The sequence below is a fragment of the Eumetopias jubatus genome, unplaced genomic scaffold, assembly GCF_037043125.1.
Source record: "Eumetopias jubatus isolate StellerSeaLion01/CBP00866 unplaced genomic scaffold, mEumJub1_p1.0 scaffold_16, whole genome shotgun sequence".
Lineage (NCBI taxonomy): Eukaryota > Metazoa > Chordata > Mammalia > Carnivora > Otariidae > Eumetopias > Eumetopias jubatus.
Window position 1 is genome coordinate 2,632,499 of NW_028274822.1, and position 24,718 is coordinate 2,657,216.

The 24,718-nt window shown below is 42.1% G+C and overlaps 1 protein-coding gene across 11 annotated transcripts in view; it reads right to left on the reverse strand.

Moving 5' to 3' along the window:
• The window catches only part of ZNF236 (zinc finger protein 236), a 107,017-nt gene that overhangs the window by 56,860 nt on the left and 25,439 nt on the right, over positions 1-24,718 (reverse strand). For all 11 annotated transcript variants that reach the window (XM_088019546.1, XM_028102869.2, XM_028102868.2 and 8 more), the window contains 8 exons: positions 24,203-24,381; positions 21,839-21,963; positions 21,368-21,540; positions 19,051-19,194; positions 17,509-17,712; positions 16,388-16,616; positions 3,706-3,978; positions 2,023-2,226 (listed from right to left, as the gene is read on the reverse strand). In XM_088019546.1, coding sequence (XP_087875672.1) covers positions 2,023-2,226; positions 3,706-3,978; positions 16,388-16,616; positions 17,509-17,712; positions 19,051-19,194; positions 21,368-21,540; positions 21,839-21,963; positions 24,203-24,381 — 1,531 coding nt within the window. The remainder of the gene's footprint in view (positions 1-2,022; positions 2,227-3,705; positions 3,979-16,387; positions 16,617-17,508; positions 17,713-19,050; positions 19,195-21,367; positions 21,541-21,838; positions 21,964-24,202; positions 24,382-24,718) is intronic.

Sequence of the window (24,718 nt, forward strand, 5' to 3'; positions counted from 1 at the left end):
CTAGGCTGAACTCGAACAGCTCATCTCCCAATGAAGTCAAATAATTGTAACTTATCTATGCTAAAAACCCTGTCATGTTTTTATCAAAATCTGTCCCCCAAAGGTTATTAAAGTCACGTCTTTTATATAGACCCCAAGGAGCTCAGAGTCTGAAAGAGACAGACACAAATATAAATAACGAAGTTAAGCATGAAAATAAATATTTACAATATTTTACATTTTACAATGTGAAGCCACACTATGAATCATTTTCCTCATGTATCTCATTCAGCCTAGACCAAAGGAGAGTTCTGCTCCCACTAATTAGGTCCAAGTTTTGATTCACAAGCATCTGTGAAATCAACAAGTAAAATGTACCCCATTTGAACCTTGGAAAATGTCTGGAGTACTAGGACTGTAGTTTAACTCAACTAAGGGCTTACAAACTTTGAGTCAAGAAACCCACAGGTGTTTAATTTGATTAATGGCAAACTGAAAAAAACTGGTAATTTGAAGGTAACTCTCAAGCATGAAGGATAATTCTAGGGCCACTAAATAAATGTTGAATTTGTCCTGACTTTCAGAGATTTTTCTGCATTTCAGGTATAGCACAAACCATTGAGAACCTACAGTTTATAGTAAAGATTAAACACACATTAAGTAAAACTGTCTGCTGCTTTGCTTTGTGAGCTACCAAAAAGCGGACAAGGGCATCAAAGTATTCTAACCACCCATGGGAGCTTTGATCAGTTTCTTGGCTTTGAACAACTAATACCCCTAAGAATCATAGTTCCTTGGAAGCCTAGTAGATCTTAGACATAAGATCATCAGAGAACGATACTTTGGGGAGGATGACCTTCTACTTGCTGTCTGTTTTGGAGTTTTCCACTTCTTCTATAGTCAATTACGGTAAGTACATTATTCTAGAAAAGGTCCACGTCAGCTAAATTTTCAAATGTGTTAGCTATTTGAACTATAACTAACACATTCACCTATGTTCTATTACGCTTTCACTGAACTATAATCAAAGATTGTGTCCTGCACAATGTCTACTTTGGAAAATTTAAAGTTCTTCTATATCCTAGGATTTGATCAACTTTTTATTTCATGTATATTTAAAAGAGTACGTACTATAGAGTAAAAGATTCTATAAAGCTATAAAATAATCCTTTTTATATGTGTACTTCAAATTCTCTTTTAGTTTCACTGTTTAGTTAAATCGATCTACTTGAGGATCTTTCACGATACTATAGAATTTGAATATTTCTCTTTTCTTCTACTTGTTCTTGGTTTATATATTTTATGCGATGCTCCTAAATATTCATGGTTGTTGATCATCTTATTAGCAGATTATAATTTATATTAATCTAAAATATCTCCCTTTATACCATTTAACCTTAATTTATTCAGTTATACTTTAATGTTAAGTTTGTTCATAGACTGGATTATCTTGCCTAAGACATAATGAAATACAGGAACTGCACAAAAATAAAAGTTTTAGCACAGAATTTAATGAAGTTTCTTTAATTTTGTTTAGCACTTACAAAAACATTTTTCTGAAGATTCTCATAAGCAGTGTTTTCTTTTAACAAAGTCGTACTTTACCTTGATTATAACACTGAGCCTAAAAAAAAAAAAAAACCTTAAAAGCTGGCAATTTTTCTTTTCAAGTCCAAAGATTAAAGCAGCCATACAATAATCTGTTACATACTACACAGAGATCTTAATATAAAAATAATAAAAGGCACTCTGTATTTCACATAAAGAACACTTGTCCACTTTGATAGTTCTACTGAGGCAGAAATTTTTCTTCAATGAGAACTTACATACTAATACCTTCACCTGTATACATCATTTTTTCCTTAACCAAGAACGCAATTTGAGCAGTTTAGACAGAACTAGGATTTTCATTTTGATTGTGGAACATTCTAGGCCATAAAGCAAAAATGCCAAACAAAAACTTCATTAACACCATGCTTACAACTATGTAGGCCATAATATTTATATGATCCTTGTACGGTACAAAGGGGAAGGGAATCTTACCTACGTCAGTTATGAGAATCGGCTCCTGCAAAGGAATATCGGGGACCGGAACGTTGGCCTTGCCGACTCGAACCTTTGCCGGTTTGCGCTGGTGCCTCATCTTTCTTAATTCCGTGTGTTTAAAGTGAGAAGCAATGTGAGTCTTCCTATGGCCTGAGGTTCGAAACTTTTTGTCACAGTGAGGACAAGCAAAAGGTCTGACCCCTGATAAAAATAAAAAGATACTGTAGAATTATTTCAAGAAAACACATCTCAACAACTAATGCCAACACAAAATTCCAGTATTTTAATACTGATTTGAATATTCATCATTTCATGCTTATAATTTCAGGGATATTATAAATTCAACTTCTTTTCCCTTGTTTGCAGACAGTGCATATTTAGATGCAATAAGAGCATTTTAAGTAAAAAAGAACATTTGTTAACTTTGCATTGTAAAATATTTAAACCTTAAAATATTTAAATATGCAGTCCTTAAGAATACTAGAGTGTGTGAGACTGCTCTCTCTCTCAAACCATCATCTGCGAACTGGAATAACAGTGCCTGCCTCCAGGCTCGTTGCCAGGAGCGAACACACTCAGGTCGAAATAGCACTTAGCAGCTCTGAGCATTTAGCAAACAAGCAGTGAACAGTAGTTGTTATTAGTTGTATGTAATGCTGCTGCTGCTGATGACAACGACAGTTAATAATTTCCTCTTAACAATTCTCCACTATCAATTCACTTTCCTGAAGGAAATTTCCTTCACTTATAGTTTCATTGATAAATGAAACTGGAGAGTCCTAAGAATGGCATATAACAAATCTGACTCATTTTAGCGTTTTCAAACCCTCATCCACATGGTCAGCTCGGCCCAGGAACCCCAGGTTCATAGGTGAGGTTACTGCTAATGGGTAGGGGGTTTCTTCCACGGGGGAGGGGCGATAAAAATGTCGAAAATAGATAGTTGGGTGGGTTGTACAATTTCTGAACAAAGTGAATTCCGAATTCACTTGAAGAGTAAATTTTATGATCTGTGAATTATATCTCAATAAAACTATTACAAGGGCGCCTGGGTGGCTCAGTTGGTTCAGCGACTGCCTTCGGCTCAGGTCATGATCCTGGAGTCCCGGGATCGAGTCCCGCATCGGGCTCCCTGCTCAGCGGGGAGTCTGCTTCTCCCTCTGACCCTCCCCCCCCATGTGCTCGCTCGCTCTCTCTCTCTCAAATAAATAAATAAATAAAATCTTTAAAAATAAATAAATAAATAAATAAAACTATTACAAAATTACTGCCTAAATATGAACGTTTTCATGCCTTAATACTGATTACAAAATATCCGAAAGGTAGAGTAGGTGTTAGGTTTTCCCTCGCTGCCCAAGGCCTCGGCACAAATGCCCCACCTGAGGCGTCTCTTCCATCGGAAGGCCCGCCTCCTCTACCTCCAAGTGTGGCTGCCCACGAGCACCATCTCTCGGCTCTTCCCTAAGCAGTACTGCTTCCTGCCTCCCTCATTAAGCCATCAGCTCCCTGAGAATCAAAGTCCCATCGGCTCTCTCTTCACTGGTAAACACACACCCGGAGCCTCGCCTCTAGAAGGTAATCATAAATACTTAGGCAAAGAAAGAAACACGAGCCCTCAAAGTGTTCCACTACTGTCCGCAGACCTTGTGACCCCATGTCCCCGGAGGGCCCCCGTGGCACCTGTGTGCAAGCGGATGTGCACTTTGAGGCTCCCCGAGGTGGAAAAGCTCTTCATGCAGTACTGGCACTTGAAGGCCTTAATGCCCGAGTGTGTTTTGATGTGAGCGGTCAGGGTGCTCTTCACGGCGAAGGCCCGGAAACACTGCGGACACTTGAAGGGCTTCTCGTGGGTGTGAATGCGGATGTGGCGCACCAGGTCACTAGGCTTCCGGAACTCCTTCGTGCAGTAGGGACACACATGCCACCGAACGCCATTCTCCTCACGGATTGAACCTGCAGCCAAATGAAGAACACCAACAGCCCAGCTATGATACCAAATATGAAGGCACTTGAATGTCTTTCTAGGGTTAGATTAAAACAATATACCGTACCTATAAAAAGCTATATACGTTTTGCCACAGCAGAAGATAGATGATCAATTATGAAAAAAGTTGACATTTCCATGATCACTGAAATTATTGAAGACTATGATTTAATCTTGCAGAAAATCTGGACAGTCCCATGAGAACACAAATCATAGCCTGTGAGAGGTAAGAGCACTAAGTGGACAGGTAATATACATCAATAGTTGGAGGCCAAACTCAGTCCACTGTAAATGTGAATAAAAGCAATGTGAGCAAATGACCCCAAAATTAACTCAAAGAATACTAAGAGAAGGAAAGAAGTTGGAATAAGCATTGTTTGAATCTATCTGATGTCATGGAATAAAATGTAATACACATGCAAATAATTAGGAGATGGTGAATTTTCATGCTGTAAAAAGGCACTCAAATAGTTACGACAAAGAAACAGTACGTATGATATATACTAGTTCATGATCAAATGTAAAAGATTCTTTTGTAACTTTAAATATTATTATTCAACTTTCAATCAGGTTTAAAACTATTCCTATCGAGAACAAAAATCACAAGCCTAATTTATGGAAATATAATAAATGATTTCTAAATTACAAAAATTTTAAAAACAAAATTCAGCAGGATCACTTTTTATCTTCATAATTTTTTATTCGATTTACTCATCTGTAGTTAAACAGTCATCTACAATGACGTAAACAACCCAGTTGAAATTACACAGATTTTGGCCAAGTTAATGAAATTCATCAGAAAATATTAACTGTTTATTTAACTGTGTCTGTACAGACATAGCTTTATTGGGGGAAAATCTTTTATTTGCTTCTCTATTATTAGTAAATGCAAGGAATTTTCCTTATGTTAAGTGAATCTATAAGGAAAGAAAATGTATTTTCCTGAATACAATGCTCTTTTCAAGACTAATTAACATAGGAAATGAGGTTAGGTAAAAGAATAAAAAAGGGTATTTTTTTAGAAAACAGTCACACAATGGAAACCAGGACAAACCACAGGGAAAAAAGTAGGAAATAAGGGAAGTGGCTTTAAAAAGGAGAGAAAGACATTTATTTTATGGTGATCTTGTTCATATTACTGAAGTCTGAAATTTAAGACCGTGTAATACCAATAGATAAAAATTAAGTCATAAAAGTGTAATAATTATCTAATGGTCTTATGACAAATCAGAAAAGCAAGGTATAAAAAGGTGGGGGAACTATAGTACCTATTAGCTAAACTTGGGAAATTCCCACCCCATCAGGTTTTTTCCGGGCAAAAATGAAAACTTTATCTTTAATTACCCACGATGACATAACATAAAACTGTCATCAGGCTCTAATTATTTCTGGGAATGGACTGGAACAGATAGTAGACTAGCAGCCCTGCAGATGTCTCCAAAGGTGGCCCACATATGTTTTGTTTGGACCACATACTATTAGAAAAAAATTAAATCCAGATATTCGACCCTTTGACAAATTGAAAGATCTGGAAAACCAGATCTGCATTCCTACACGGCAAATTTCCCTGGTGCTGGGCAACTGCCTTTCTGGTCCAACATATTAATAAATTTAAAAGTAAAAACGTATATTAGAATCATCTTCAAGATGAAAAGGCAATTACTAAAATTTAACATCTAGTTTTAACTTTTAAAAAACTGTCTAAAAACAGGAGGAGCTGAATAAACATACCTCAATACAACATCTGACTGAATAGGAAAATAATAAAATCAGTCCTATTACAATCAGGAAAAAGTCCACTATCACTGCATTGAATTTATTGTATTCTAGTGATACAAGCCAATGAAATTGGATAAGATATAGAAATATACAGTATAAACTCTAAGGAAAAGGTAAAATCATTATTTACAAATGATATGATTATATGCCTTTAAAAACCTAAAACTAAGAAATAGGCCCACATTTTAAGACCTGGAAATCAACATCATTCATATCTAACAAAATCCAGAAGAAAGTTTTAAACTACTATTAAAATACGAAAAAAATATAAAGATCTGAATAAATGGAAATACACACCCTATTCTTGGTACAAAGACTAAAAGTTATAAAGACATCAATTCTCACTGGTTAAATCACTTATTTACAAATACCAATAGGATTTTTTTAAAAACTAGGGCTCTGGAACTTTAGCAGACAATTCTAAAGTACACATGAAAAAGTAAGTATGTGACAATCGTCAAAAATACACTTTGAAAACAGTGTAACTGGGGAGGACTAGCCCTGCTAGTTACAAAGGCATACATCAGAGCTACCAGAACACATGAATAAAAAGATTCATGCCCAGAACACAGTCCAGACAAGACCCATATAGAGCTGTGGGTATAAAGAATGGTATGGTGGCATGGTGTTTGGACAGAGGGGTGTCTGTCTGCAAATAAAAAATAAAACTGAGTCAAAGATTTAGTTTAAAATATGAAAGTAGGAAAGTGCTAGATAAAAGAGATTACTTTCCGGGCACCTGGGTGGCTCAGATGGTTAAGCCTTCGGCTCAGGTCATGATCCCAGGGTGCTGGGATCAAGCCCCACATCGGGCTCCTGGCTCAGCAGGGAGTCTGCTTCTCCCTCTCCCTCTGCCTCGCTCCCTGCTCATGCTCTCGCTCTCTCTCTCTATCTCTGTGTCTCAAATGAATAAATAAAAATTAAAAAAAAAAAAGAGGTTACTTTCCATAACGTCAGTTATCAAAGTCTAAGTATTATACAAGTCCAAAATCCGTGGAACATGGACAAATTTGGCTATGGAAATACAAAACATTTCTCCCTTTTAACTCAAAAAGACAAATTAGAAGAGAATATATGCTCTCAAAATACTGTCATCCTTAATATATTACAGCAAATAAAAGTCAAGAGTCAGCCAAACAGAATAATGCAGGTGGCTCTTTAACATGAAAAGCTCCTCAGCCTTTGACTTCTTTTAAGAGAAATGAAATTAAAACCACAGTAAGAAACCATTTTTAACCTATTGATGAGTAAAAGGGATCCCTAGATATGGACAAGAACCTGTTCAAAAGGCTCTGAGCAAACAGGCGCTCCACACAGTGCTACCAGGAACACAGACAGACACAACTGCGCAGGAGGAAAATCAGCAATATTCACCACAACTTCTTAAGTACGCACGATTTTTTTTTCCTTTTTATCAAGCACATTAGTGATACAAATAATGAAATCTGCATAAGATCTGTGGACTGGATCAATTTTAACACCCTGATGTTGATTATTGTCCTATGATTATCGAAGATAGTATATCTTGGCCTTAGGAAATACACACTAAAGTATTTAGACTCAAAGGGATTTTATATAAATTTATTATTGTTTGTATTAGCAAAAGACTGCAAATAACCTAAATAATTATTTATCCATACAAGGGAATAATCCCCAGACATTTCGTAAAAGAAGGTACCAGGTAGCAAAAAAGTAAACTGCAAAAAATATATACATATACCATATGCCCCCCATCCTGCTAAACACCAATAGATACACAATATATAGTAACATGCCCTTGCTCATTTAAAAACCACAGAGAGGCCACGAGCTGCCCAGGCCCTAGGGGTACATGGAGGACAAAGATGAACAGGGGGTTGTTCACCACACACCGCTTTAGATCTTTTGAATTATGTGACATGAGCCAGTTTCACCTATTTAAAAAAATAATTTTAAAATATACGTGTTCCTTCAAGCAGTTACCATGTATCAGGCACTATTCGAATGGCTTGCATGGATTTTCTCATTCGATTCTCTCCCATTTATTCTGTCACTGCCCCATTTCAAAGATGACAAAGCTGACATTTTATTTTGTTAAAAGATTTTATTTTTAAGTCATCTCTACATCCAACGTGGGGCTCGAGCTCACAATCCCGAGATCAAGAGTCACAGGTTCCACTGTCTGAGCCAACCAGGAGCCCCTAAAGCTGACATTTTAAAGGTTAGCTAACTTGCCCAAGGTCAGGCGCCAGTTAATGGAAAAGTCAGGGCACATACTGAAGTCTTTAATTCCAGAGTCTGAGTATAATTTTCTCACAAACATCTGTCCTCTGGCTCTACTTCAAGGAGAGCATTTACTGTGCCCCAGGTGCCACTGCAGGCAGACTCCTGCCCTTGAAGGGCCTCAGGTATGCAGACAGAGCTACACATGTGCTGAGACAGGAACCTGCACTCGTGTACATGGGCCAAGACCGTGTGGATTCGTCCCATAGGGTAAGAACACTCAAAAACGCCTGCATTCGAGGGGCACCTGGATGGCTCAGTTGGAAGAGCATGCGACTCTTGATCTCAGGGTTGTGAGTTTGAGCCCCACATTAGGTGAAGAAATTACTAAATAAATAAATAAATAAAATCTTAACCAAAAAACAAAAGTCTGCATTGGAAAGACAGCAGGGCCTGGACTACCAGGCAAAGAAGAAGCAAAAGCCAGGTATGAAGTTCCGGAAACGTCAAGTTCACAACGGCCAGAGCACGAGATGTCAGGTGCGGACGAGCAAGAGTCCAGCTTGGGGCAGACAGGGTAAGATGCCGGAAAACCTTCGTGCCACGGAAGATCTGCAGCAGAAGGAAAACAAACGTATCCAAGACGCGTCCTCCGCATTCTTCAACCAGGCTCCACACAAGAGCAGCTACCGGGAACGCAGCCAGCTCCGTCCTCAGCGCCAACTGTGGCCGTGCTGGAGAAAGGGGTGACAACGGGACAGGGACCCGGCCCTGCAGGTGGGAGGCAGGACTGAGTGACAGGAAGACACCTGTGGACTGTTCAGTGGGACCAGAGGGCACCCACTGTGCTCAGAGAACTCTAAGTTCAGCGGTAGGGATGGAGAGAAAGGCTCTCCTGGGGCCACATCCAAGTGCTGGCTCAGACACCAGAAACAGGGTCCTGGCTGATTCCCAGCAACTAAAGATTTCCCCAGATGCCGCAGGTGCAAGCAGAAGCTCCAGCCCAGGGAACAGGGGAGAGTCATAGAAAGTTGTCCTGCTTTCAAGCAGCAAAACATCAAGTTAAATATAAATACTCAGACCTAACTCCTGTTCAACAGCAACTAATCAGGGAGATGCTCATATCCTGGGATTCAGGTTCAGATGCTGCATCTCCAAAGAGAGAGACCTTCGAATGAAGTAAAGCAGCCCAAGTCTCCCCTTACTCCCTGTCACAGAATATTTCACTACATGGCCCAAGTCTGGTTGTGGTTGTTGTTGGCATTCCGTCAGCAGTGGACAGAAGCCCTGAGGAGGAGGTCTGCACCCCTGAATCCTCAAGGCCACGGACTCAGCTGGTGGGTCATGGTGTGATGCACAGAGCAGAAGAGGCTGCAGGAATACTTGAACGAAAGCTCGCTGTGGGAACCGTGCATTCCAAACTGGAGGAATCATGCTACCACATCTTACACATCCATCAGTGTGCGCACTCAGCAGTCACATGTCAGCGCCTTCAAGTGGGTGTCCCTCGCACAGCCAGTGATGGGGCAGATGGGCCATAGGCCAACAAATCGTGTACAGGAAAAGCCATGTGACCACTCACTTGAAATCATACACAAACCAAGAGACTCTGTTGACAAATGAGCCCAGCAGAATTGTGGTATCAAGTCCCACAGTCGCCTGCGTTTTTCAGCACTGATCGGGAGCATGCTGTTGACTTCTCTAAACCGGAAATGGAATGGGGCGGCACTGGTAGCTGGCTGGACTAAATGAAGAATGGGGAGAGACAACAGAAGGTACTGCAACAAGGGATGTTGGTGTCAGGTCAAGGCTCCCAACTCATGACGGTGATGGCATCTCCTCTAACATTATGGGTTTTTCAGGATTACTTCGCCTTTTGAAACTGCCTACAGTGCTCTGGGAGCAGCAAAAGCTAACAGAGGCCATCGTGCCGGCTGTTAGGAAAAACTGACTACTGATGAACTGAATTTGGAAACGAGGGTGAAGGTGAAGCCACGTTTGTAGAGAACACAAGACAGCTGACGTCACCGCTGGGCACACTCCAGTCTCCCCAGAGTTACACTGGCTTCTACGGCTGAGCCTCAGTTGGACGCTGAGCGCGCACAGGGGGGAGAGAGGTGCCCTACACGCTTTAGGCAAGTGAGGGTGGCAATATGGCTCTCTACAGGTTTCCAGAAGCTCTTCCAGCATCTTACGGCGCTCCCTTCTCAGACAGCGTTTCAAGAGCCACTGCTCCGAGATAGGACGGGAACTTGGGTAATGCCCGCGTTCGTTCTTCTTGGCGGAGATCCGAGTTCTCCGAAACTATTGCTCGATAGCAGTTCATGCCCTTTATCAACCCGATTGCAAGCAAAGGTAAGGCACAGGACTCCTTGTTGATACTACATATGGTCCTGCCCCTGCTTCATGCAATTCTGGAGTGCTGCTCTGTGGACAAATAGCCAGCCTGCTGCTTCAGAGAGGAGTTACCTCGCCTTCCCGCAAACAGTCGGTGGAATGAGCTGAAGTCAGAGCAGGCAAGGTGCAGAAGACGTTACCGAGGAACAGTCCAATATCCAGACCCTACTGCACAGAGAATGCACTCTATCACCCGCTCAAAGCTGGTACAGCTCCAGGGAGGCAAAGATGGACCAGTGGGGTCTGCTGATTTTGTTCCTATGTACAGCACCCCTGCGTGGTTCCCACACCTTCAGAACGCACCTCTGACCGGACAGACGCACGCAGTGCAGGCTTCACCTGCAGGTGCAGTGACCCTGGAAGGGAGCTCAAAGTGTTGGGTCTTCAAAAGGAACACCTACCCTCCCAGGTAGCTTCAGAAATAATTCCTCAGTTTGGGAAAGCGCTCCAGAAGCCTGACGCTAAAGTTCTTTAAAATGACTCAAAGGTGCCCCGCTGTCACAGCTGTTCTCCCTATGCGTGCCAGGGAGCTCAGTTAATGATTTATAAAAAAGGAATTTTTCTGTGCCATTCACACAGATCTTTTTAAACCTGCTTTGAGCTTCCTGCAGGATACGCATGATGACTTTTTATAAAATGGGCTTGATTCTCCCCAAATACAGATAAGTGACAAGAGAAGTTGCTTACATGCCAACTCAAATTGTTGCATATAAAAATGCTGTAGAAGTATGAGGGGAACATAATAACCAAAAGTAATGTTTTCTAGATAGCGTTTCTTTAAATTATTTTAACACCAGTATACATTCTATAAAACAATGGTTTTATAATTTAACTGATTTAAAAGGAAGTAACTGGTGTTATCCATTTTTTAATAAAAAAGTGTATTTTATTAAGTGAAATTGAGAAAAAGAATATTGGCCAAGCAAATTCAAAAATGTGTCATAAAGAAAAAATACAGGAAAAGAAGAGGGAGAGGGAAGGGAAAGAGAGAGAAACTAGAGTAACATGGAGGCCCAGATGGAAGACATGGTTTGCTTCCAATCAATTACTGTGATTTACCACCTCAGAGATTAAAATAGAAAAACATATGATCATAACAAAAGAGAAAGAAAAGGCATTTGATAATATTCAACATAAGGAAGAAAACAAAAAACCTCCTTGGTAAACCAGCAGTGGAAGGCAGCCTCCCAAATCTGAGAGGTTCTATGAAAAGCCAAGAGTAAAAAGCCAAATTCAACTGTGAAACATTAAAACCATCCCCCGTTCAAAGTTAAGATGGAAGCGGACCACTCTCCACACCTCTACACAACACTGTGGTGTAAGTCCAAGCCAATGTACCAAGCCAAGAAGAGGAAAACTGTCATTATTTATACACAATATAGTATCTGCATGGAAAATCCAACATAGTGTCCAAAGTGCTACAATTAATAATAGAAGTTAATTGGTTGCTGGATTCATAATCAATATACAAAAGCCAATTATCTTTCTACATACCTATAACAAAAATTGCAACATAAAAATAGTTTACAGTGACAAAAGGATAAGGTAAAAGAATAAATCTGAGAAGACTTGCAAGAGCTTTATGTAACAAAAGACACCAATAGAAAGAGAAATACGTTCAGGGACATAAAAAACACTGTATTTTAAAGATACCAATTTTGTCGGGCGCCTGGGTGGCTCAGTTGGTTAAAGATACCAATTTTGTCAAATCAAAGACCAAGATAATACAAAAGAGAATGAAAAATAAAGACCCACCTTACAGATTTTAAGAGCTATTTTAAATAATAGAGACAGTGTATCGATCTCCACATAGACAAACAGAAGAGTGCAGCACAACTGAAAACCCAGAGCTTAGACACACACAGAGACAGAAACGAAATCCCTAACAAACCTGGTATCACATATCAGAGAAGAGACAGATTTTCTAATACATGGTGCTTGACAACTAGTTACCACATGGGAATAAAGATTTCAATCACACCTCTTAGACGTAAAAATAAAGTCCAAAAAAATTAATGAAGTAAATGTGAAAAGAAAAGTTCTAATACTTTTGTTAGAACACATGGGAGAATTCAGGGGCGCCTGGATGGCTCAGTCGGTTAAGTGTCCGACTCTTGAACGCAGCTCAGGTCTTGATCTCAGGGTCGTGAGTTCAAGTCCTATCACTTAGTTAAAAAAAAACAAATACAGGAGAATTCAATGTAGGTAAGGAGAAATTTCTTACATGAAACACAGAACACACAAACTATAAATAGAAAGACTGAAGAAATAGAAATAGAAAGGCAACCATAGCACTGAACAATAATGAAATTCATAATGATGACTCTAAATCATCAAGAAAAGGCTAAGTTATGAAGATCACACTCTGGTCTAAGAAGATAAAATCTTTCTGACCTTTAGAAAGATTTTCATACAAAACAGTTACACCATCAAGACAACTGCATTAAAAGTACAAATTTCTATTCACCTATTCATCAAAAGACATCCTAACGAGAGTGAAAAGAGAAGCTATTTCTGGAAAAGGTATTTGAAACACATAAATGACAAAGAAATAAAATCTAGACTATATACAGAATTTCAACAAATCAGTAAGAAAAAGACAGGATCTCTGTGGAGACAGTAAATGACCTTTCAGGCCCCTCCAAAGTCTCAAACGGGTTACAGGGGATCCTTCAGTTGTGCTCTTGTAACCTGTGGGTGGTGTTTTCTATGTGTGTGACTACAACCAAATACACCCTTATCTAAACGTTCGATTTGCATAAAATGTTAGTTATATATATCAACAGAATTTAATGCTAGGAATTTCTTAAATAACTGTTAATACAGAAAAACACACAAAATGAAACTGTTACAGTGATCCTTGGAGCAGAATGCTCTCCTGCCTCATGGGACTCTCACTCAACACTCATGTGCTTCCCTCCGTTCCCATGAGTCCTTGGTTCTTGTCCCTCCAACTCAGTGAAGCTCTTACTTTCTCACTGTGGCCCACCGACTTCTCCTATCTCAAACTCAGGGCACATCTTTAACTAACAATACGCCTCTATGGCCTCTCACCATTGTCTCTGCTGTGCGTTGCCCACGCACTGACCCTGTGCTGCACCATAAACACCTTGGAGCTAGCTGTCCTTCCTAATACTTCATATGGCAGTGTGTTATATTTACTACTAATGCGTACTCAGCTCCAAACCAGACTACCACTAAAAAAAATTAAAGGCCTTAAGTAAAAATAATATTTATATTTAATTATAAATGACAATTCAAAACAAACCTAAAGAAAACCTCATAAACTCTATCAAAGAATTGTACACAAATGAGATAAATTATGGAATTTTCAAACTTAATCCAACTATACCCAAATGAATAATAGTCTTTTTAAAGTTTTCTATACTGTATTATATAAAAGCATAAAATAATACAAAATAACAAGTAATTTATCTGAACTATGAATACAGAAACTTTCTTTATTCACAATATAGACCCTCTAAAGAGAAAGCAAAGCAAAGATGGAAAGAAAATATCAGTCTCTTGAATTAGTCAAAGTAGGTATGAAAGTCCAAACCTGTTCATGCACTTTATTTTTAGAAAAAGTACAAGGGTTGCAAAGGTCCTTACCAAGAATGAGTTCATACTTAATTCTTTTGCAACGATTAAGGTCATGATTTATCAGAGCCCTAGGCACTTACAGGTCCCCAGCAGCAGAGTAAGAAAGCAGGAGGAGAGCTGGTACAGAGACCTAGAACCAACACTAAAGGGGCAATCAACATCGCTTCCAAGGCCAATGAACTAAAGCCCACGGACGGCACCCCGGAGCCCATGCCCGGCAGCAGGCCACGAGGATGCCGGCCTATCACTGCACAGAACAGGAGTCAAGCTCGGGCTACGTTTTCCCAGTCATACTCTGGCCTAAAAAGGTAAAATCTCTGTGGCCTTAAGAAAGAGTTCCACACAGAATAGCTATACCATTGCCATCCTTCAAGGAGTAAGTCACCATCTTTCCAAAACACCTTTCCTTGTGATTTCTAGAGAGCCAGTATTTTACTGCAATAAATTTTAAACTTTGTGAAGTTTTAATAATGATTTATATGTCAGTTATACGATAAATATAAAAGCATTTGTTAAATTTTGAATTAATACACAATATATCTCTAAAAATAACAAAACAAATTCGACTAAAACCTTCTCACACTAAACTACGGAAGCCGAATAGTGACAGCTTAAATGGCACAGTGTGAGCAACTTGGGACATGAGATTAAGGTGAATTCAAAGCTTCTAAGAAGAGCTTATGAAAAAAAAAAAAAAAAAAAAAGAAGAGCTTATGTTCACGGTCTCCTCGGGGCGCCAAACGGCCCTCAACTCCCCTTTTGCACAGCTACTTCCAGAAATAGTCACTACATTAAACATGTCCTGCTCCCTGAAAAGCTTTAATCAGAAGAAGTATCTTACTACAGAAACGCATCCCCAGTAATTCTATCATGACAAGTGAGGGACGACTAAGGAAAAAAAATGCTGGCTCTCAACTTGTACTGAGGATCACATTTGTCTAAAATTCACTAGAATTGCATAAACTTGCTCAGTAGTCTGTGCATGTATTTAATTTCTTCAGGCATTTCAAAAATAAACGGACATAACCTCTGCAAACTCTACAATCAGAATAGTCCATATTAAAATCATGTGTATGTTAACGGTAACCCGGTTTTGAAACCACCATCTATGCTCAGGACAGGAGACAAAGTGCAGCAGACCAGGATGGAGCATGCCTAACCCTAACCTAACCCCTAACCCTAACCCTATCCCCTAACCTTAACCCCTAACCCCTAACCCTAACCCCTAGTCCCTAACCTCTAACCTTAACCCCTAACCTTAACCCCTAACCCCTAACCCTAACCCCTAGCCCCTAACCCTAACCCTAGAAGGCTTCATATCGTGAATAAAAACATGTGGAAAGGATGCTTTTCCCCTTCTTTCGTCTCTGGATGATAAACCGCTTTGATTCCATCATCCCATGTTTCACTCGGGGATGAGGGGGCAGATCAAGGGGAAAAGGGGAGCAGAAGTGCCATGTTCTAGGGGCAGGAACAAGGACCTCACAACCACATGTCAACACTGAGAAGAGACATGCTCAGAAGAAGTGTTCACAGAGATGAGAGGGGTCATCATCCCATGCTTTGCAGCAAGAAATCATTTGCTCCCCAAGACACCTGGGAGAAGCAGTATAGTCAGTCACTTAGAAAACATTTCTAGAGAAACGCTCATGCCCAAAACACAGAAACTGATTTCATTTGGGAAAGATGTAGTGATGCCTGGCCCCGTGCAAGAGGCCCATGGGGTATCCACAGACGAAGAGAATGTACTCGGCCATACATGGTGCACAGGAGGGTCAGAAACATTCCAAGTGCAGCGAGCACCAAGAAGTGGAAGGGCAGGGCCCAGAGTCTCCTCTAGGTGCTGCCCTCATTCTATGACCACAGGAGCTCTCCAAGACAGGGGGAGACGAGGGGAGAAGGAAGACACTCCGGCACAGAAAGCCCGTGGGAAGGGTGATCCTTGAGACGCGTGCCTGTTCGGACACTGCGGGAGCCCGGCCTCCCTGTGACGTCAGCTTGCATCCCCAAGTCCAGGGCAGGGCCTGGCCGTGCACACGGGGCAGGTGATGGAGAGCTCAACAGCCCAGACACCACGGAGCTGGAGGGGAGCGCAGGGGGAAACGGCTGAGGGTCCGCCAGGAGCCACACTTACAAGTCAGGAGACGGCAGTGCGGTGGCAAAGGAAGGGACAAAAGTGGCCAGAACGACCCAGCAATGAGCCTGGAGGACTGTCAGGAGGAGACACCGATCACAGGGAGAAAGGCAGCCCAAGGTTTACGATGGTCGAGGTTTTTTTTATATAGCAAACAAATAGGTTGATACTATCAGAACATTCAGCAACCACGTCGCCCTCAAAAGAAAAAATATGCAATATGCCCTCCAAAACGTGTAAACCTTAAAGCGTATTAAAATTACCAGGTAGAAATGGTGATTTCTTCTTTATAATTTTTTTTTCTTTTTTATCCAACTTCTCTGGGCTTTCTTGTTCTTTTTCCTGCTCTGCCTCTGTGGAGTGGGTCTGCTCACTCGAAGCGTGAGGAGCATCCGGATTCTGAACCTGAGCCGAGGGCATCCTGGTGTGGCTGGTGTCGTGAGCGTGTGCTGCAGCTGGAATTGAAGACAGCCCACTGTTTTCTAAGGCTTGCTGAGACAGAACAGAACTAACAGGTTAGGAGGTGGGAGGCCCAAATCTGCCTGCCAAAATCAATTACAGAGATGCAATTCTTTGCCCACAGAACCCTAATTCTGCCCTACTAGCTATAAAAATCTGCACTGCCAACCATCATTTATAAGCTAGACTTCCAACTCTTTGAAGCTGAAATGTCCCTTCTGAAAACTAACAGCTCACCTCCACCCAAAATACGGTATGCTAAATTAAAAGGACTTGGAATTAATTAATTTGACATTTAGAAATTTTACCTGAGACCTCTCTGGTTATCTCTAAACCATCTGGGAATCACTGTGTTAAGTTACAGTGGGTTCACCCTTAAGACCTTGGCTGTCATGCACCCCGAGATCCTTTATACCAACTGGTCACCCCAAAGGTACACGTAGGTGACAGGTTAGTTTTCACAACTGGTCACTAAATCGGGAGGAGAAGGCAGGCCAGATCTGTTTGTAAATGAAAGATCTGAGGCTAAGGCTGGACCGGCGTAGGGAAATCAGAAAAGCGTGCTCTGCCCCACTTCCTTCTCCTCCTCTCCCACAGGGGCGTGGCCCGTTCACAAGCTGCTAAGAGAGGTGGCCTGACTCTCCCCAATAGTTACAGGAGATATAAGAAAGTTGTGAAAGGCCTATTCTTCTCAAGTAAATCGCTTAGAGAGAAAATTAAGTTTTAAACCTTTTTTTAAATTTATAGATTAATCATTTAGAATTCTGCACTGCCCATAAGCATATTTTGTTCCAACAGAATGTTTTCAATAAGGACGCATATTTAATGATGATTCCTTTATTTGGACAAGTCCTGCCTATTTATTTTTCAGTAACGGTACCCGGTCTCGGACAAGCACAGACGAGAGCAAGAAGGTACGCCTCACCTGCAAAATGTCCTGGTTGATGCCCACGGTGATGCTGAGCTGCTGGCCAGGCTGTGGGGGCTGGCTGGACTCCGCCGGCCCCGGCTCTGAGAGCTCCAGCAGCTGCTGGATGACATCGGTCACGGCCTGGGAATTCTGCTGGCTCGACGCAGACGTGACATGGACTTCCGTCGGCTGGAGAGGTAACGTCTGAAACAGCGTGGCCTGAAACGCAGCAGCATTGTCATTGAAAATGTAAGAAGTATGTTAATTTGTACTTCTCTTAAAAAAAAAAAAAAAAGGAATAGGCACATCTTCCTTAGGAGCATTAAAATCTAACAATATCCCAAACACAAATTTTAAATAAAACGCCTCACTGATTTTTATGTTGGGCACAATATGGGCTCTTAAAGGAACATATTGAACGAACTGTCCCACTACACGTTTCAAAGGTTTCCTGAGTGACAGGGAGACGATCAGCTCAAGGTGGGGGTGTAAGCTCGCAGGCCTCACCTTCGCGCCTGTCCAGTAAAATGCAGAAACAAAAGCGTTACAAAATAAAGAAAATAAGAGAGAAGAAACCACTGTGGCCAAGATAATTCAGGAAATTTCTGGAAAAGAGGGGCACTAGAGGCATAAATGCTCAGAAAAGCCAGAGCCAAGAACATCCAAGGAGAGAGCGCTCTGATTGCCCAGACACGCAGGAGCCTGAAACGCCACGTGGAAAAGACGGTGGAAGTCAGACCCAGCATTCTGCGTGGTGCATGAAGGTGGATCCAGGACGTACAACACAGGGTTGGCCTAACGCGTGGGGATTCCTGATCAGGAGTTAGGTGAGGAACCATCCCGAGCTGCCAATATTTTGAGAAAAGAGAACAAAACACAAACCGTAAATGTGAACATAAAGCCCAGGAACCAAGCGCTAACGAGTTTCCATGCTGGTGGAGGCAGACGCTGACAGCACAAACCACCAAGCCAGCTCACGAGTGCTAACACATGGTGCGCTGCCCCGCACTCAGACTCAGCCACTCCCTACCAGCTGCGAGAGGAAAGAGGTAACAGACCTAGGCAGGGCTCAAGACTCCCACCAGAACCCGAACACAAGCGTGGGAGCGAGTGTCATCCAATTTTAACACAATTTAGTTTCACAGAAGGCCACATCCTCAGGAAAAAATTACCACTGTCCCATCAGACATGGAGAAATACTATTTTACAATGGTTAACTGATTCTTAAGTCATCACACAGGGATAAAGAATAGTCAATAGTAACCATCAATAGCACTGTAAGAATTACCATTTCATAAATTAATGATTGCATTTTGCGTGCTTTTCATTGGTTCAGGTGACAGTTCTTAAATCAGGATCATCTGATACTAATCTGAAGTTTAAAAAGACTGATTTTCTTTCACTAATTAAAAAAATAAGAAAGTACTCTTACCTCCTTATAGAAAACTTTCATAGCACCTTTGTGGTACTAAATAATATTCCATTTTAAAGGTCACAATTAAGATGACCAATTTTGGTAAAAGGTTATCCCCCTATCAAGCAGCTTGCTAGACTCACCGTTAAAACATGAGCGGTCTCTGTAGAGCTTGCTGGATTCTGTGGTCCGCCCATGTGCATCTTGCTGATATGAGTGTTCAAGCTACCTAGACTTTTAAATACACAGCTACATTCTGTACAATTATAGGTAGGGCCATTCTTGACCTTAAAGAACAAAAGAGAAAAAACTGTTTTTTACAATTAACTATTAGACAAAAATATTTAAATTATAGCAAATCATAATTTACCATTCCATTAAAAATGGCAGAAACAATCTAACCATTTAACATTACTTTTTCTTTCAAACTGGATAGTTCTAAAATCAATGACCCAACTCTTGCATTGACCTTGCCAGTGTGAAATTAATTGAAATTTCATAGTCTTTTCCATAAATAAGAACAGATTCGGAAGTAAGAAGACATAGTTTCCAGTTATTGTAATTTGGTGAAAATAAGATACCTGACTTACAGTCTCAGTTTCTTCAGTGGTTACGCACAGTGTAACACAGGTGTGAGCAGCACTCTAACTAAGCCTTTGGTGCGTTACGATACACAGGCTGGGAAGGAGGGCTGCACACCGTGTAAGCTTCCATCACCAATCCCAATACTCCATGTCAGCAACCTCTTTGTACACAGTTATGATAAAGCCAACAGGGGACCCTGGAGGGGAGGGAAATGAAGCAGAACCTCCGGGTACACAGAAAGCATCTCAACTATTCCTTCGCCATTATTTAAGTCCAGCGGTAGTTATTCTTGTAATTACGAAGGCTGGTTTGAAAACGGACCGGCCTTCTCTGCACACGGATATTCTGTTCCATTTCTAGCACCTTGTTAAGAACCAAATTTAAGGTTTGTCACAGGACTGGATAATATTTACAAACCAACCCTTTGAGGTCATTTCTGGAACACAGCCATCTGCCCCACCACAGGACCCAGGGGCTCTCAGGCCAGGAGCCAAGCAAGCCCCCAGAGGGGTTTCGTTGACCTCAGGAGCACCGGTGGGCATCTCAGCAGGCTGCCAGCGGGGGGAGGGGAATGAGGTCTCTCTGGGTGCCACACGAGTAAGCAGCCATCCCGAAGCAATCGTCTGCACACAGAGGCAGCACCCCCAGAATAACTGGTACAGGTCACTTCTATTCTTCTGAGATCTAAAGGAAACCTCACTCCACATTATCACTGCCTCACTAGTATTTAGGTGTTCCTCCTCAGGTGTCTGGGTCTTAGAAAATAAAACTTAGTTTTAAAAAGTAACTCACATATGGAAGGCTGAATATGTTTATAAACTATGTGAAGGGTGGAGGGTTTTTTTTTATTTCAGTGATACTTAAAGCATCAAGGAAAAAATAAAAAGATACACATTTGCTTTTAAAGAATATGAGTCTTCATTCTGCAAAACAGTTATACATGAAATAAAATGATCTATGACAAAAGTGTTTCTGTCACTTGAGCATTAATTTATATTCTACAATTAGACTATAAATCAAACACCAAATCAGGAAAGAGCAAAGGTTAACCTGCTTAAGAGAAATACTTCCAGACATTTTACAAATCAGTATGATCTGCAGACAACAAGAAATGGTGAACAACAGTCTCACCGAAATAATTCACATGGAGGGAAACACACAGACCAGGGCTCTGGCTGATAAAAAACGTGAATGAGGCCATGGGTGAGTTTAGCAATAACGACAGTAATAAGAAAAATACTTTTTTCCTCTCAATTTATTTCTTGTCTTTCAATTTCTTAGACTTGATAGTGTCTGTTTCAAATTTGCCAAAGGGATGAAATGTTAACAACCAGACCGATGGATTGTAACTAACAAAGGTATTATGATTATCTTCAAACATTTATTCATCAAAGCTATAATAGCATCCATAAGACCACAAAAAGATATTTTCTATCTCTCCACACGGAAGTCAGTAAGGTGTCCACACAGAGATGTACCTATTTGCTTGTTTAAAATGAGGTCTGCTCTGCACAAACTCTAAACCTGTATTTTAAAAGTAGAAAAGAGGGGCGCCTGGGTGGCTCAGTCGTTAAGCGTCTGCCTTGGGCTCAGGTCATGGTCCCAGGGTCCTGGGATGGAGCCCTGCATCAGGCTCCCTGAGCCCCGCATCGGGCTCCCTGCTTGGCGGGAAGCCTGCTTCGCCCTCTCCCACTCCCCCTGCTTGTGTTCCCTCTCTCGCTGTGTCTCTCTCTGTCAAATAAATAAATAAATAATCTTTTTAATAAATAAATAAATAAATAAAAGTAGAAAAGAATTTCTCAGGCTCACTCATTAACTCCAGAGCCATCTACCGCACCCCCACGAGCACCACACAGACCCGAGTTCGATGTTTACCTCTGAGTGAACTCTCTGCACGTGGGACTGGAGATTCCCTTTTTGAGAAAAGGCAGCAGGACAAAAGGCACAGGCATGGGGTTTTTCACCTGTATGCTTAATCATGTGAGTTTGCAATGCCCCCTTCTGGTTAAAAGCTTTCCCACACTCACTACATTTAAATGGCCTTTCACCTAGAGAGGGAGAAAAATGATCAAAATATAATTCCACATGTGTAAGCATCTGATGAATTAAAAGAGAAATACATTACCCCCAAACCCAAGACCCCAAACCTATCTGTCCAGACAGAACATCACCCCGTACTGTAGACACATGCATCCAACTGACTACTCAAAATCTCAAAGTAAAGACCAAGGTCACAGAGCAAAGGACAGAAAAGCCAACATTACCATCCAGTTCTAGCTAGCTCTAACACACGTTCTTTCCTCTAAGCCGTATCATAAATCGCCCAAAAGTGAATGTATTTCATACCTGTGTGTATCCTAATATGCCGAGTTAACTGACTTGGCTTTTGAAATGTCTTTCCACAGTGCGGGCATGAATATGTGAATCCACTCCTGTCGATGTTCCGGTTATAAGACCTTGTACTTGATACCCTGGTATAACACGGGGGGAAAATATTCATGAAGTCGTCTCCTCTGTATTACAATTTCACAATTAAAATGCTACCAGCAAGTGTGGACGACTGGTGGTCAGAACATGCTTTAATGAGAAATCAATCACATGTAAGTGTGTGTCTCCACAAACAGATACACACAGACATGCAGTTGTTTGGTAGTGTTCATTACCATAAAATTCATTTTTCCCTATCTAATGAAAAGATAAACCTGGCTTTCTTTTCTTGGAGGGGAGAGGTGAGAATGTCCCTTCTGGACACAGCTCTACCTGTGGTGCTCAGACGTAAAGACGTGTGTGGGTACGACCCCTACACTGCCAAGTCCTGCTTTGTCCTCCAGTCTCCTTGCTCTCAGCACCACCCACGGGCTGACGACCTCCAAGTTCTCCGTCCAGCACCCCTGACACCAATCCCAGACGTCTCCCTCTCCGCCTGACGTCTCTGCGCTCGGCTGCCTGGTGGCTGCGAGCTAGTGTGAGCCAAACAGGATTCTGTTCATCCCCCTCCTGCTGCTACCCCACCCAGGAAACAGCAGCTCCCAGTTGGGCAAGGTTAAACCTTAGGAGTCGCTCCCAATTCTCCCTCTCGCCCCTGACTTCAAGTCCATCTTCAAAAGCTACCGGTTTCACTCAAAACACCTCCAAAGATGCTCAGACCTCCCCACTTTTCAGTTATCAGACCACCACCGTCCGCTGCGATGGTTCACCGGCCTCTCTGCCTCAACACCACCCCCCACAGCCACCCCACAGGGGAAGTTGGGGGCAGACTTCCCCTACCCTTGGGATACAATCCTCATTCCCAGCATGGCTTCCTGAGGCCCTCAGCCCCGGGGCCCGCCTCCTTCATACCCAGCGCCAGCAAGCTCCCCTCCACGGTGGGCTCCCAAGCGCCAGCCTCCTTTCTGCGTTCCAGTGCAGAGAAAACTCACTGCAGCTGAGGTGTGGCAACTGCTCTCCCCTTCCTGGCCCGCATGGCCCTCCTCATTTCAGACACCCTCCTCAGCGTGGCCCGCCTCGACAGCCCGCTCACCACCCTGCCCACCTTCCCAGCACTGCCCCAGAGCAACCCAGTTTTCTTCCCTTCTCCACACAAGCACTATCTGAAAGCGTCACACTGACTCATCTCCCTGATAAATGCACATTCCATGAGGATGAGGCTGTCTGTCTGGCCCGTCCCTCCATCCCAAAAGGGCCAGAAGCCAGCGCAGCCGACTGCATGCTGACCGCCTAGACACCCTTCGTCATCTCTCCAAAACCCTCGGAGACACACGAAACCTGCCTCTGTTAAAGCTTCATCCAAATAAAAACCTAGCGTGATGGGGCACATGCAGCATGCTCGGGGCCCCCATTAGTCGACAAAAGGCAAAGTGGAGGGCGTGGGAAGGGTAAGGCGGTGCGGGCCCTGTGGGGTGTGCCGTCCACGCCACTAAAACACAGCGCCTAAGAGGGTGAACAAATCCGACAAAGTCTTCACACAGTATATACCCTTTATTAACTGGTGTGGACACTGCTGTAGTTGTTACTAGGAAGTACACACACACACATACACATAACTCCTCAGCTCGCTCCACAAGTGTGACAACTGAGCACGGCTGTCAGCCTACTAATTAAGCCACTATTATGAGCTCGAAAACCAGGCAATTAGGGTTTAAATCCTTGATGCTTGAAGCCTCCAAGCTGTAAAACCATATGGGAAAGTAACTCGGTCCTGTATCTAGAGCTTCTCACCCACAAAGTGGGGACGTAAAGTCTCCGGGTCTGATAGGGCTGCTTGCAATGATTAAGTTTTATTCACACATGTTTAAATGCACACTAAGTGCAAGTGTCAGGAACACAGAAGTTCTAAACAGGTAGTATGAATAAATCTGTTATAAAGGGTGCTGATCTGGCCCTTGTGGATCTACCATACACACCTCATTATTTACCCATGAAAACGTTCTGTCAGTACCCTGTCCCACAACTTTTAACACTATAATACTTGCTAAATATTTCGACTCCTGCAGCCTGATGACTGCTTTAAATTTTTGAGCTTCTCTTTCTTACCGTACACGGGACTAGGACTTACACGTTTTAAAAGCTATCCTGACACCATTCCAGATTAGCCGCTGTGTTGCTGCTTCTAAAGTAGACAATATTTTTAAGCAATCATAGCAAAGTACACCCATTTTTAATATGTTGTATAGATTTCTTTTTCTGGCAAGCCCAAGGAAAGGCTCATACCTAATTTTATAATGAGTCTTCATGTGCTCCTTCAGCTGGGAGGATGTCTCGAACTCTTTCCTGCAGGCCTTACAGGCATGAAGCCGGCCCCCAGCCAGCTCCTGGCGGTGCTCCTCCATGTGTATGGCCAACTGGCTCTGCAGGGTGAACTCATCCCCACACTCAGAGCAGATGAGATTCTGCAAAAGCAAAGACCATCCGTGAGCAGAGCGAACATTTCAAAACCATGACGTCTTAAAAGAACTGGAAATGCAAATGGTGATACACAAATTACACTTTCCTCTAGAAAAAACACGATTTTCACCGTCAAAAACTGTGTCATTATGTCCAAATATGCATATATAAAAATCATCTTGGCTAGAAGAAAAGGAAATCCAGAGAAGCAGATGAGAGAACAGTGCCATTTTTGAGCAAAGACTGGCTGTTGGGTACCTGGCATTTCGAACACCTGTGCTGAGGAAACATTAAAGAAGCAGAAGGACTTCACCGCCACAGAAGGGTCAGGACAGAACTCAG